Below are 15,924 nucleotides of genomic sequence, written 5' to 3'. Positions count from 1 at the left end.
GAGAGAGAGCACTCTAGTCCTAAATTAGAAGACAAGGCCACGACTGAAGCATTAAATAAGAGCACTTAGAAGGGCAGGACGAGCCTTGAAGGGTAAAATTCCTTCCCTTGTTAGAGGTCCCTATTGGCTTCATGTAGCATTTGGGACTTAGCAGCTCGTAAAGCATGAGGCAATTTGTCAGAAGGAAGTCTATGTGTCCAGAATGGGTCACACAGACAAACAAAAGATCCATGGAGAGATCTTTGTGCTACCTAAATCAAAAACTATTACACCGGTATTCACATTCGAGGTCTTAAAGAAAAAGATGTAGCAGCGAAGAGGGAATAATTATAGTTTGCAGGAAGCAAACTAAGAGAGAGAGAGAGAGAGAGAGAGAGAGAGAGAGAGAGAGAGAGAGAGAGGTCAATTGATCCTTGACTTCTTGATCATAGGACAATGCATATGTGTGTGACTAAGCAGGTCAAATTTATTGTTTGGAACGTAAGATTGAAATAGCAATGTCAATGCTATGATGGAAGTAAAATTTAACAAAACACATTGAATTATAACCGCTCACTGTAGCAATGGAAGCAAAATCCAACACCAGAAGAGTTACATAACCACCAGAAGCTTTGAATGTCAATTGCTTGTTCTGACTCGCAAACTGACTTTACGCTAAGCACATGACAAACCGTCCTAAGGAAGGGAGAGTTCATGGTGCAAATGAGGCCAATGGAGCTTGTTTTAACGTGTGTAGAAGATGCGGGTAGGTGTATGCACGAGGTATGCACAGACAATCACATTCATGACAGAAAACAACATTGATGAGCTAATGATAGTCTGCATCAATAAGGTAGTGATAGCATCAGCTTGACCGACTACAAATGACTTTGAATCCTATGATAAATAGAGCAGACAACAGACACAAGTAACTGGCTACAAAGGACTCTCAATCGTACAATAAATAGAGAAAATAGAAAACATGCATGATACAAGGATGCATAAGCTCTCAAGACGAAGCAAACAAAACTAAGGACTACAATAGCAGTCGCAATGAACTTGATGTGTAGAAATCGTCTTAACCCAAATGCTTTGTAGTCTTCGTATCCTTTCATTCTAGCAAAACTTATGCACGAATTGTCTTGGTCTGAGCAATGTAGAACTTAATAAGCAAGCGAAAAAAAAACCGACTACAAGGGTAACGTGAGTCTTCCTCATCTTCCTTTATTGCAAGAGCCAAGCAAAGCAAAGCGATCCTCAAGAAGACACCACACAAAGCCAAATCTACACAAAAAAAAGCCTAACCTACATGAATCTCATGATGCCCAATCCCTAAACACACCCATCACTATTCTAAACCACGTGAAAAAAATGTTTAGTTGGCGTTGCCCTTGAGTGATCTGAAGTCTTCGTCTCGTGTACGCGTGGTTGGAGGCCTCAAAAGAAAGAACGAGTAGCCTGTAGGTACCCCGTAACAAACAAAACATTCGATCACAGACCAGATTCCAGGCCTTGGATTGATGTGCGTTGTGTCCGTCGTCGTCGTCGTTATCGTCGCCCGAGCAATGACGGCTGACCTACTTCTAACTTTTGCCCGTGACTCCTGTTACATCAGCTTCCATCCGACTGCTTCTTAGTCGTGTGACTGCAGTGTACCGTATGTCAAGGGATCCCATCTTACTGTCCAAGCCACCCCAACTCTGTACTGCGTGTGTTCCACTTCACTGTGCGCTAGATACGCTTCCACAATAGACAGATCTGCTGGTGGGAAGTTGGGAACCGTGGGAATCAGCAATGATGCCCATCGCTCTTCCAAGCTGGGCGCACCATTTTACAATTGTAAGGGTGTCGTATAAAGTTATCCTTTGACGAGCATACACGAAAATCTACTCTCCTCCTCGGCTCCTCCTCCTGCTTTTGATCGGCCATTTGCTTCTTGTGGCCCTCCAGCACAAGAAAAGCTGTCGGCTTTCACATCAACACGTCAATCCAAATAGCATGTCCATCCTCCACTACTACCACCTTCATCCTCCACTACTACCACCTTCACCATCACCACTACGCGTAGCCTGTGCTACGCAATGAATCCTCCTTCCCCAGAAAGAAGCCCCGCCGATCAGACATTTCATACAACAGCAGCAGCACCAGCAACGACGTCGCCCCGAAGCATCGGCGCCGGCATCGCTTGCGTTCCTCTCTGAAAGCCTCTGCCCATTATGCGTGCCCATGCGCTGTTTTCAAGACGTTTTCTCAAATGGGCGGTTAGTCGCTTTACAAAGAGAAAGACAGCATCCTTGTGGTGCTGAATAAACTGTCGGCTTACTCATCGCGAGGAGAAAGACATCAAAAAATTGAGCCTCTCTAGTGGAACATAAAGGGCGCTGGCTGGGGGTTGGAGAACTAGCCTTCATAGAAGGCGGGATGAGAGAAAAAGAAGCAGGAGCTGGATCATACAATGGAGGTTGGATAGAGGTCAAGTCAATGCTTGCCACAATGCTGATAATGGGCTTCATCCTCATTGTTGCGGAGAGCTTGTTCCGATACAACAGGCCAACGTGTTCCGCGATCCAAGTCGGCATCTCCAACATGAGAACCGTAGACCAAACTCTACTGGGACGCGAAAACCAGCATGTACAGCGGAGCCAGTCAACTTCAGAGCAGCAGCGCTTTGAAGGCAAGCGGCAAGAAAGTACGGCACCGTTTCTAGGAGGGGAGCAACCGGAGATGGTGCCTGAGCAAGGTAAAGAGGATAACCTGCACGAGGATGTAAGGCGTCAATTCCGCCCTTACGGATCGGCTGCGTCTCTATTTGTGGAATTTGGTTCTTATAGGGGAGGCCCCAACACGTTTGCTGTGGTAGGATTGGCCTCGAAGCCTCTCCATGTGTTCGGGAAGCCGGGCTTCCGATGCGAATGGGTTCCCTCTTCGTCCTCAAACTCCTCTTTTCCGACGGAGGGAAAAGCGGAGAAGATGCTCCCGGATTGGGGGTATGGGCGGGTGTATACGGTGGTGGTGGTGAACTGCACGTTTGCAGAGGCGGTAGGCACAGATAGAAAGGGGGGGGAGCTGATTTTGCATGCATCCCCTGGAGATGATGGAGATGGGGTGCGGATTGTGGCTCTCAAAGAGAAGGAAGGTGAGTACACAGCGAGTGCATACGAGGCGCCATATCCCTACGATTTCGTGTACTGCGGATCGTCGCTGTTCGGGAGCTTGAATGCTGAGCGAATTCGCGAGTGGATGGCATGGCACGTGAAGCTGATGGGGCGCAGGTCGCACTTCGTGTTTCACGACGCGGAAGGATTGAGCGAGAGTGTTAGGAGGGCGTTGCGGCCGTGGCAGAAGCTAGGCTATGTGACCATTTACGACATCAAGCAACAGCGCCAATACGATGGTTACTACTACAACCAGTTCCTCATCGTCAACGACTGCCTGCACAGAACTCGCTTCCTGGCAAACTGGACCTTCTTCTTCGACGTCGATGAGTACCTCTACGTGCCCCCGCAGGACACCCTGCAGTCCGTCATGCAATCCTTCTCCAATTACACTCAAATCACTTACGAGCAGAGCCCCATGTCCTCGAAGCTCTGCCAAAATCCCAAACTCCTCAAGAAGCGCAACCACTCCAGGTAATTTAGTAGGCATTTCATCCTAGTTCTATTGACGTGCTTCTCTGTCTCTGGCCTTACTTCCGTTTTATGTTGTCCTGCATTTGATCAATCTTGTCGCATTTGATCGATCTTGTTGCTGTTAAAGTAATGTTGTGGTACGGGAATGATCAATCTATTCGCAGAGAGTGGGGATTCGAGAAGCTCATCTACCGAAACATCAAGCGCGGCGTCCGATGGGACCGCAAGTATGCGGTGCAGGCCCGGAACGTGTTTGCCACAGGAGTGCACATGTCGGAGAATGTGGTGGGCAAGACCCTCCATACGCGAGGCCCCAAGATCAAATACTACCATTTCCACGACACCATCACCAAGCAGGGCGAGCTGTGCCAGGAGCTGGTCAATACCACATCCACCCGCGCCATCATCTACTCCGACAAAGATCCTTTCAAGGTGGATACTGGCCTCCAGTACCTTGCCCGAGCCGTCAAAGATTTCGAGCTACAGCAAATCGGACCTCTGCGCATTCCCTAACTAGAACAACACATTTCACATTTTGGTTGTATATTGTGACCAGCTGCTAGGATTTTGCAAATTGTAATATCCACATTTGTTCGCTTGCATGCAAAATATGATTCATTCCAAAGAATTCCTAACATGTAGATAGCATGGATTACTATGTGCTGATGCGATAAATTCTACTTAACCTTTTCTGGGGATTTCTAATTTTTTAGCAAAACCATCGGAGCATTTGAGCAAATTGGATCAGAATGTAGTTTTTTTGTGTCAAAGTTTATGAAAACAATCCAAGTGTATGGATCCCTTTTGTGAATAAAGGGGTCATATTGCTTAAGAAAAGAAATGGATATCCTCATTTCTGACTAAACAAGTTATCTAACTCTTGAAGTTCATGAAATGAGGCCATGATTATGAAACCGTTTTGTAAATGAAGGGTCCATATTGCTCAATAAAAGAAGTGGTTATCCTTGTAAACTAATAAACCACAACAACCAATAACCAAAAAACAAATCTTGAAGTTGCTAGACTCCATTTTTGATTGTAAGGAATGTATAGTCCACAAAAAAAAAAACAGATTACGTTCGACCTTAGCAAAATTCAGTATTCTGCATCTTTGTTACACTAGCTTAATTTTAAGTCAAAATATTTTTTACTCATAGTTTTTTAATTATTCTATAATGATAATTTTAATATGTTTTCAACCTACATCACTACAAATGAAGATATGATTTATCACGTAAAAGACATGCTCAAAGTTTTGTGATTATAAAATCATCCTACAAGGCGTCCCATCACAATTATCACAATTATCAAGTATCAAGTATAGAAATAGTCCAAAGTTTCCATAAGGAGTAACGAAAAAGACTCTAAAACATTATTTTGGTGGTTCAAAATCTCTATCGCAAAAAGTATTATTATAATAGTTCTTTCAAATTTTGTTCAACATCATGAAGGTGTGCAATCTGCAAAAACCAGGCCTTGAGGCATGCAAGATAATGCTATGAAGATCTCTTTTGTACTCAAGTTAGCCTGGTGATAAAAAATATTGTCTTTTCTATCTATGTAAGTAATATGTAAATAATATAGCCCAATTTGAAGTCAAATACACTCACAATATTTTCTATTTTGTTATTTGTTGTATATTTCAATATATGTTCATATTATTTCAAATAAGTTTTCAACCTATGCAAATGAAAATGAAGACATGATTTATCACATAGAAGACATGTTCAAACTTTTGTGATGTAAAATCATCCTTTAAAATGTCCTACCATAATTATCAAGTGGAGAATAATTAGCACACTATCCTTGTGGTTTCAAATTACTCATTGAAAAAATGATTTCTTATATCAAATCCAAGGTACAAAAGGAAATGTAACAAATATAGTCAAAATTTAAGTCAATATTTTACACTCATAGTTTGGTATTTTGCTATTAGATGTGTTATTTCAAATAAGTTTCCTACAAAGCGTCCTGCCACAATTATCAACAAGTAGAGAAACAAACAAAAAATTTACACAAGGAGAAATGCAAAAGGCTCCAAAAACATTGTTCTTGTGGTTCAAAATCTTCTGATCATGGAAAAAAGGATTATTATAGATTTCTTTTCATTTTGTATTCAACATCATGAAGGTTCAGTCTTCAAAAAAATACCATTTTTGTGGTTCAAAATCCTCATGGAAAAAGGATTATTATAATAGTCCTTCCATTTTCTATTGACCATCATGAAAGTACAGTCTCCAAAAACTAAACCTCAAGGCATGCGGGACAATGCCTGGAATATCTCTTTTTTACTCAAGGTGGCTTGGTGAACAAACATATTATTTCTACTATCTAATCCAAGGTATGAAAGGAAGATGTAATAAATATGTTTGCATGGAATATAGGCATCCAATTTGCATGATCGTCCAATGAAGTCTTCACAATTGCAAGAAGGAAATGGAGAAATGTCAACCTTGTATTCAATACCTTTTTGCATTGATCCTGCTGTAGAAACAATGAACTCAGCATGCTCCATGGCCTTCATGACTGTTGCGTCCTTAATAATGCATTTCATGACCAATGACCTCTGAATTCTATCTTCCATTTCTTTGGAGATTTTGTTTCGCCATCTGATTGCTTTGCCATCTTGATGCCGAGATCGATCTTCATGCAATACTATTGTTTCATCATGGGCTTGAATTGGTGAAGCACAACTTGCACCGACCATTGGAGTTAACACTCCTAATATGACAAACCCCGAGCTTGTCAACGTGGCAATCTCTACACTTGTCAAGGATGTTCCTGATTGAACCTTCCACCTTCCTGGTGATGGTCCTGGAATACCTGTAATGCCAGTTGATGGCTTCCACATGTGGGTTACATCATTTCCACAAAACCAAATCATTTGGGAGCGCACTCCAATTGGTGTTTGAATCCTCCCAAAGAATGATGGTGCAACAACTCCACATCGATTTTCACGATCCTTTATATTGACAAGCTTGTTACATTTTCGTCCTTGTCTAAGCCAAGCCTGGCAACGGACTTGGCTTATTACAGGAACTCTTTATAATGCCCAATTTGCATGATGCACTTCATATTCTTGTACACTCTTGGAATCATCATCCTCAAAACTCTCTATTGCAAATTTAGTACTAGATTTTGGAGACATGGTGTATCTTTTCTTATTTGCATAACTGTACTCAGGGCGGTGACTATCATCCTCACATATATTTGAAGGCATTGACTTTGGCCTTTTCCTTCACACCGTCTTGTCATCTCCATCATTAAAACATACTTCAGATACAACACCCATTTCCTTTGCAACATTACTTGTTAGATCAACAACTGTTTTGGCACTAATGTCAATCCGAGATTTTGAAGATCTTTTTTTTAAGGTCTCTAGACTCAGCCCACTTCTGATAAACTGGCCCTTCAAAAAAGATGTGTATCTAGAGCTTTGTAAAATTGCATTTGAGAGGTCACTAATAGAGGCATTGTAGAGACCAACATATTTGACATGGTTTAATCCACCATGAATAGACTCTGCTAGATTTGTTTGAGGTATCAAGTTCTTCTCGTTATCTAACATACTCTGTAAACCAAGCATTGCAGAGATATTGTAATGGCAAAATTACATTATTAACATGATTTAAAAAAATTCAAGAAACATAAAAAACCAACCTCTATAATGTAGTGGCCCCAATGGGAAATCCTAGCATGGCACCATGCAAACCAAGTTTCAAGCTGTGGCAAGTCTGACTCACTTGCATGGCCTGCATTCCACCATGCCCTTAGGCTTCTCATTTTGACTTCTACAACTTGCTCTGAAGAGGCATCCTTCCAGTGTCTACATTGGATTTTAAATTCCTCTTGGCTGCTAACTTTTATACATGCCTTTGCATGGGAATGAAGACTTTGCTCCCAATGGAAAAGGCAAGAATGCTCTTTCCCTTCCATTATATTGTCAAGGCCACCATTGAAAGTGGCACGTACAGCTCTCCAGTTAGCTTGGGCCTCATCTACCATGAACCCTTTGAATTCAGCATTGTCAAACCCTTCTGAAACCATTACTTTGTTGAGAGTATCCCAAAATAGAATGTGTCAGTATCTTCCACCTTGAAGTCACAAGTTGCAATTGTTTGCAACTCTTGGATAAAAGGATTATACACATGGCAAGCCATGGTAGTCCCATCTTTCATTCGCTTCACAAAGTCAAACAACACCCACCAATGACCCAATTCTCCTCCAAGTCTCATTTTATTTACCAAATCAACCCCTGAACCAGAACCTTGGGTAGACATTTTAAATACATGACACCTGCTAAATGAACTATGTTGCAATTGTCCAGGAAACACTACACTTTGGAAATAATTATATCTACAATGTCTTTTCAAGTATAAAATTCCATTTAGTCCATCTGACACGGGCCGAGAGTCACGTCGACCCTCCTCAATCCATCTTGATAATCTATACACAGACATAAAGTTAGTCAATATTCATTGTCAATAACATAATTTAATAAACCAATGCAATAACAAATATTATGGTAATTACCTTCTTTTGTTGAGCAAAGGTTCACATTGTTTTAGCAAATCTTATAGCTCAACATCCGACATCTTAATCCCATCTTGCACTTTTTTAGATAATAAAGTTTCCAGAATAATGTCTTGGACAATTATATTTTGTATCCCTTTAGGGCATACAACACCACCAGCCCTCACCCTTTCAGAAACTTTGGTTTTAATGGCATCCTTTGTTCTTCTAGTCAAACCATCACTACTACACGTGGATCCTATTGCGATGTTTACATACCGATGTTTAGCGTGCATGGGGTGCTAATCATCAGTATGAAAAGCACGTCCCGTAAAGCATCGCTATATAGCGACGTTAGGCAAACGTCACTATATAGCGACTATTACAAAAGTCGCTATATAGTGACTTTTAAGTGTTGCTATATAGCAACACTGATATACTATTTTATAGCGACGTTTTCCAGAGAGGTTTTTTACTCATATAGGCCTTAAAAGTTAGTTTTTTCCAATGATAATTTTTTTTTAATTTTCATACATGTTTGATCTCATAGAGAATAAAAATATGAGAGCATGTACATCAAGCCTTTGAAGCTCATATATTCGTGTCCAAGTTTGAGATGAAAAAAATTCAATAAAGAGCATTTACATCAACTGTTTCATCTTGAGCCAAGTCTAAGGTGCCAAACAAGTCTATCTCCAACTCTATACCGAGTTGATCTCCTATATCATCATCGTACTCTAGCATCGTACGTTCACCTAAAAGTACTTGATCATTCAATAAAGTGTGGTGATTCTTGATGATAGTTGTCTTCTTCCTCAATATCGTGATCTCCATCTTCCTCATGTGCGATGTCATTATGCGCATCTTCCTCTTGGCTCATATTGTGATCTTCATCTTCTTTGCTAGATTCATCAGAATCAATTGGATCCGGCATTGGTAGTGGCATCTCCATATCCACATCTCTATCTTCAAAAATTTGCTTACTTCATGGTGCAACTTGGATCACGTACCACCATCTTGGATTAGAATGATCCGGATGAAAAACCACCTATATTGAAGATGGGTGCCAAATGTCGTCAATTATATATATGAAATTATGCTCAAGTACATGTATCAATGGATCTTTAAAAACGAAAGCTTCAATTAATTAAATCATTAGTATGCACCTGCTCATAGTGCTCGGGAAGAACAAAAGTATCACTTTCATCGATCCAATGTTTGGTGGAGTCCATTGTAAAGAAACCGCTACTATCTTTTCTCACTATCGCATGGGGACCATTGTAAATAGTTCTAAACCATTTTCCATCAAGAATGAAAATACTAAATCGTCTGAAATCAACTTCATAGATTTCACATATGGTTCCATAATAATCCAACTATGAGGAGAGAAGATTGGTATCTGAAGCACTTGCTCGGCTATCTTGTGTGAAGCTAGCCATGACTCTACAATCATACGTGACTCTCTTTGAATCGATTCGTTCCATGTGAAAATGTCGTCCATATGACCATAATACACTGTACTTTTTGTACTGTAAAAAAGCATCATTAAAACAATGAAGATGCATCTATTTTATAGCGTATATTGCCACAAATAATTACTTAATTACGTCAAGAGGTAAGAAACTTACATGCACCATACATCCAGATGATAACTCTCGCTCACACTCGTTTATTGTCTCTCCATCACGTTCGACTTTACGTAGAGCCAGTTGTAGCCAATCAAGTGACATGTGAGTGGGGAGAAGAGCCAGATCCCGTGGATATGGTTGCGATCGCCTGTACATTACTCTGAATCTCATCCTTGCATTTATTCTTTCTGCTTTGGCCACTTCATATCTCTCAATCCACTTCTGCATCTCAAGGCTATTGAGGATACAAAACTTATTGAATTTCTCCATTTGCTCTTCACTCATCTTTCTTTCAATCCCTTTTCCTTGGGGAACCTCGCCAACGATGCGATCATCATCCTTGTTATGCCAAGATTGTGGCATATCCGGATCCATGGATGCAAGAAACTCTGTGATATATACTAATGACTCTTGCACAAGCCATCCCTCTACCATGCTTGCTTCTGGTCTTGCTCTTTGTCTTATAAATCCTTTCAAAGTTTTCATAAACTGCTTGAGAACTTCATAAACATTTTTCCTCATATGTTTGTAGTGTGCAAGCGATTTCAAACCCGATCCACAAATAGGACAAGCAGGGTACCCACTTGTAACAAGTCTTGCATGCGTGCATTGTTAGTATAAGACATGCATGCGAAAGAGAGTCATAAAAGCATAATCCTATATTATACATGTAGAGACACAACCATGTACTTACACACTCTCCATATCCTGGGTAGTCATGCATGGTCCACATCAAGATACCCCTGACCAAAATATCATTGGTATGTCTAGGAGCTCTGGAAATATCAAAGACCCGCACTCCTCTACATAATATTTGTAACTCCTCTATCAAAGGTGCCATGTACACGTCCATATTTTTTGCCTTGTACTTTCCTGGCACAAGTAGTACAACCATGAGGTGTCCCTTTTTTATTATTAGCCATGGTGGGATATTGTAATTCACCACGACTATGGGCCATGTTGACCAAGATGTTGAGCGTAACCCGAAAGGATTCACGCCATCCATGGCGAGCCCAAGATGTAAGTTGCGTGGCTCCCTTGCAAAGTCCGGCCACTGATTGTCTATGTGCTTCCAAGCTGCACAATCTACGGGAATCCTCAATGTGTCATCAGTGGACCAATGAGATGCATGCCATGTCATCAACTCCGCTATGGATTTGCATCGGAACATGTGTTGTATTCTTGCAATGATGGAAAAGTGTCTCAGGACCTTTATCGGTATCCGCTCACCTTGTAAGCCATCTCTATATCATTGTTTCCCACACTTTGGGCAACTAGCGAAATCTCCATGCTTACGACAAAAGAGAATACAATCATTACGGCAAGCATGGATGGTATCATAATCCATACCCACCATTGTTAGCATCTTTTTCCCTTCATCTGTTGATGCGGGCATGGTATTTGGTGCAGGCAACATCTTCTGGAGCAACCTATCACAATTCAAACATACATAGGCTTCGAACAATGATGATTTGGTATACACTAATCCATACATGCATATGATTCTCAAAACAAACAATATCCAAATAATGAGTCAAATTAATGCAAGAGCTAACCTCATTAAGGCCGAGACACTTGTATCCGACCACCCATACTTTACTTGCAGATTCAAGATTGAGAGACAAGCACGTAGTTTAGACATCCTAGCACTCTCATACAATTGTGTTGATTGCAACTCTCGTATTTTGACCTCAGACTCTGACATCACATGTACATGGGATGTAGTGCCCCTAAAAATAGAATCCATCATGTCGACCATACCCTCGTCATCATCCAGGAGACTATAGTCTTGCTCAAAGTGCGAAGGTATATGCGTACCCTCGTCAGCCTCCTCATCCTGTTTTAAGATTTCGTGTAAATATAAGATCTTGTATTTCCTGGTATCCAATATTATCCGCAAACTTAAATAGCTTTGACTTACCGATAATCCATCAACATGTACAACACCAACAGTGGGTACTGGTTCGGTCTCCTCCCCATACATCTGCAAGTGGCGCATGATAATACGACATTGATGTTGTACTTCTCGCTTGCAACGAGTGCAATGATAGTATAACCTCTCCGTAAGCCACTTTGTGCTCCCGGGCATTGGCGCATCATCAGACGAGCTTCCACTCATCCCTTCCATCTACACTTATAAAATCACAACATAAGTTGCAAGAAAATATATTAACAGTTATAAAATAGCATCTATGAGCTTCTTTTTTAACTAAGAACAGAAAGTGTCTTAAAGCGTCGCTATATAGCAACGTTTTGCTCTATTCCATCACTATATAGCGATGATTTTAATTAAAAATGTCGCTATATAGTGATGCTATGGGTTAAAACCAAAACCCGACATGACGCGTGGTGCTTTCTTTAGCACTCTCTAATTTTTCAATTAAGCAAGGCAATCTCTCCTCCCACCTATTTCCGACGACCTCCCACCTATTTCTGACGACCTCCCACTCTATTCTTCACTCCTCACCCCTCTCCTAGCTCTTGTACTCCCTTTCCATTCTTCTCTCTCTTTGGTTTCTTGAAAGGAAGTTTTTCAAGAGGTGAGTCTCTTTCAACAATGTAGGTAGGTTTTTCATTAGATTTCGTTTTGTGAGTGCTTCTACTTGTATTGCTAAACCTGTAAACTAGTTTATGCTTATGCTCTTATGCATAAGAGCATAAGCATAAGCATAAGAGAAGGAGACATATGCTCATGCTTATGCTTATGGATGAGCATAAGAGAAGTAGACATATGCTCATGCATAAGCATAAGCATGAGCATATGTCTCTTTTTCCCTCTCTTTACTTTCACTCTTCTTCTCTCTTTCTTTCCCTCTTTCCCCTTTTCCAATCTCTCTTTCCTTTCCCTCTTCTTCTCTCTTCTCCTCTTTTCCCCTCTTTTCCCTCTTTCATGCTCATGCATAAGCATAAGCATGAGCATATGTCTCCGTCTCTTATGCTTATGCTTATGCATAAGACTCCTCTTATGCATAAGCATAAGAGAAGAAGACATATGCTCATGCTTATGGTTATGCATGAGAATAAGAGAAGTAGACATATGCATATGTCTCTTTTTCCCTCTTTACTTTCCCTCTTCTTCTCTCTTTCTTTCCCTCTATCCCCTTTTCCAATCTCTCTTTCATTTCCCTCTTCTTCTCTCTTCTCCTCTTTTCCCCTCTTTTCCCTCTTTCATGCTCATGTTCTTATGCTCATGCATATTAAGCATAAGAATGAGCATATGTCTTTGTCTCTTATGCTTATGCTTATGCTTATGCATAAGACTCCTTTTATGCATAAGCATAAGCATGAGCATAAGAGAAGAAGACATATGCTCATGCTTATGCTTATGTATGAGCATAAGAGAAGTAGACATATGCTCATGCATAAGCATGAGCATATGTCTCTTTTTTCCTCTTTCCCCTTTTCGTCCCTCTTCTCCATCTTCTTCTCTCTTTCCCCTCTTCTTTCCCTCCTCTCCTTCTCCTTCTCCTTCCCTCTTTCAATCTCTTTCCCCCTCCTCTTCTCTCTTTCCCTCTTCTTCTCTCTTTCTTTCCCTCTTTTCCCTTCTCCAATCTCTCTTTCCTTTCCCTCTTCTTCTCTTTTCTCCTCTTTTCCCTCCTCTTTTCCTCCTCTTCTCCTCTTTTCCCTCCTCTTCTCCTCTTTTCCCTCCTCTTTTCCTCTTCTTCCTCTTCTTTCCCTCTTCTTCCTCTTCTTTCCCTCTTTCCTTTCCCTCTTCTTCCTCTTCTCCTCCACTTTCTCTTTTCCCTCTTCTCTCCTCTTCTTTCCCTCTTCTTTCCCTCTTCTTCTCTCTTCTTTCCTTCTTTCCTTTCCCTCTTCCTCTCTCTTTCCCCTCTTCCAATCTCTTTTCCTTTCCCTTCTCTTCCTCTTTTCCTTTGCCTATGCCTATGCTTATGTTTGTTTTTTGTTTTTTGTTTTCGTGTTTGTGTCTATGTTAGACATGGGATCACGTCGCACATCCGATGAGTACGGACAGCCTCGCAAGAGGAGACATCATGATCTATATGCTCCAGAGGACTTTGATTCCTCTCAGTCGACATCTGAGGGGACTACCCCTGGTCCGACTCCTCTTGGACCTAGCACTGTGACTACCCCTGGTCTGACTCCTCTCGGATGTAGCACTACAACTACCCCTCGGGGAACTCCTTTGCTAGCCACGCATGGCTTTGTCGGGAGTCCCGACGAGTTTGTAGCACAGATGAGCGATGAGGAGGCAGCGAGATTCTTCTCTCTACTATCTCAGAGGACCTCAGCAATTCCCTCCCCTACACCGACGGCTGGACGTATTGCCCAGCCGTCCCCTTGTGCCCCTTCAACTGAGGGGTCATCACCTACGCGTGCCTCCTCTCATAAGGGAAGGAAGAGTAGGAGGGGCAGCTTATGTTGTGCTGACTCGAGAGATGTAGACGAGTCAGCACACTCACATCCCTACAGGTCTCCACTTGGTCCGGACACACAGTATCAGTTAGGTCCCTTGCCCTCTCCTACTCCCACTGCTACTCACTCCGGAAGCACTCGCACACCTTCCACTCCTTCTGACTCTGCTACCATCAGTCCTTCTTACTCATCAGGGGATCTCTCCTATCAAATCACGGCTGCCGGAGAGATAATAGAAGATAGAAAGGGCAAAGCAGTGATGGCCACCATGAGGCGGTCGATGAGCCATCACTTCAAGAGTGGAATTGCTACCGATTGGCGGTATCAAGATGACAAAAAGAAGTAGGTGGTCATCGATGAATTAAAACAAAAATACCCTAACCCACCAAATTGGGAGTTTAATGAGAATTATATGTGAGAGCGCATGGGTTTGGTCTTGAAGCATCGTAGATCAACCTTGCATACTTCCATCACAAAGGGGTTGGCTAAACCCAGCCGCGCAGACAAAGCTGATTGGAAGTTCTTCAAGAAGCAGAATAGGGACCATCCCGAAATGTTCGAGGGTCAGAGGAGGGCTGCGAAGAGATGGCTAGACATTGTAGGTACTTCACACTTTGGTGCAGGTGGACGGTTGGCATTTGAGGCAACCGTGGTAAGTCTACTTCTTCTCATTTAATGTATTGTTCTATTTGTTTTACTACATATTACATGCACTTTAGTTAACTCTAACTCTCATAAATTGGATCCACAGCAAGCTACGATGGGTCATCTTCCTACAGATGCAGAGACGCAACGCGCATTTCACATAAGAACAAAGCCATGGTTTATTGAGCAAGAGGCAATGGGAGCGATGGTCCATTGGGCTGAGGTGGTTGCTCCCACGGTATAAGTCTACTCCTACTTGTAATCTCACTTTTTAAATTGTTTTATTCTTTAAGTTCCAATCTAATTTTCAATTTATATGGTTCACTCTTAGGGTCAAAGCTTAAGCGTCCCATCACCGGAGGTGAGCGATCACCAGGGCCAGGGATCAGATGCACGTGATGAGGATCAAGGAGAAGGCACAGCTCACGAGGACCAAGGATCAAGCCAACAAGACAAGGACGAGGACGAGGACGACGAGGATAATTCGAATGAGTAGTAGTAGTAGTAGTAGTAGTAGCAGTTTGCATTTTCTTCGCCATGTATGTCATTTGAGCAATTTTGTATCACCCTTTCGAAAGGGTAATTTTGTAACAAACAATGTTGTATATGTTTGACATGTATATGCTTTTGTTGCTCGATCATTTCATTTGAGCGATTTTGTATCACCCTTTTTGCAAGGGAAATTTTGTTATAAAAAACTTTTTTTTGTAATTACAAAAACAAAGAAGCATTAGTGGGGCAAAACAGTTCTTTTTCGATGCTTTTAACGACTTTAATAACGACATTTACGCCTGTAAAAAAAAAAATTTAATGTAAAAAGCATCGGTATTTTCATCGGAAAAGGGCCTATGTCTTGTAGTGCATCTCCAACAGGATGATTATGATGGCCATGGTGTATGACTGCACGAGTAAGATTCACACCATCTCTACATTCTGGCATGTAGAGTAACATTTCATAGTAACATCTCTCCAAGCAAATTGGTGGATGACCACAATGTATACATGATAAGGAGCCATATGATTTAATTAACACATTTGCTGGGGCCACTCTAATCAATCTCCCATCCCATTATGTCTCATTCTCTATCCCAATTCTTTTTTTATAACCACAAGTTGCATTTATACAACGGAGGTGACCTCCACATTCCTTTCTATGA

At 41.5% G+C, this 15,924-nt stretch overlaps 1 protein-coding gene across 1 annotated transcript; it reads left to right on the top strand.

Moving 5' to 3' along the window:
• Positions 1-2,032: 2,032 nt before the first annotated feature.
• LOC147898942 (galactan beta-1,4-galactosyltransferase GALS1-like) lies at positions 2,033-4,313 on the top strand. Its single transcript, XM_087378284.1, has 2 exons — positions 2,033-3,608; positions 3,773-4,313. Exons 1-2 carry the CDS (start codon positions 2,401-2,403, stop codon positions 4,119-4,121), a joined length of 1,557 nt encoding a protein of 518 aa, XP_087234410.1. The 5' UTR covers positions 2,033-2,400; the 3' UTR covers positions 4,122-4,313.
• Positions 4,314-15,924: the final 11,611 nt, after the last annotated feature.

The sequence above is a fragment of the Dipteris shenzhenensis genome, chromosome 8 (assembly GCF_047967505.1).
Source record: "Dipteris shenzhenensis isolate YYH24624 ecotype China chromosome 8, Dip_SZ_1.0, whole genome shotgun sequence".
NCBI classification, from domain to species: Eukaryota; Viridiplantae; Streptophyta; class Polypodiopsida; order Gleicheniales; family Dipteridaceae; genus Dipteris; species Dipteris shenzhenensis.
Note: the sequence above shows the minus strand (reverse complement) of the source record. Positions and strands in the feature narration are given on the sequence as shown.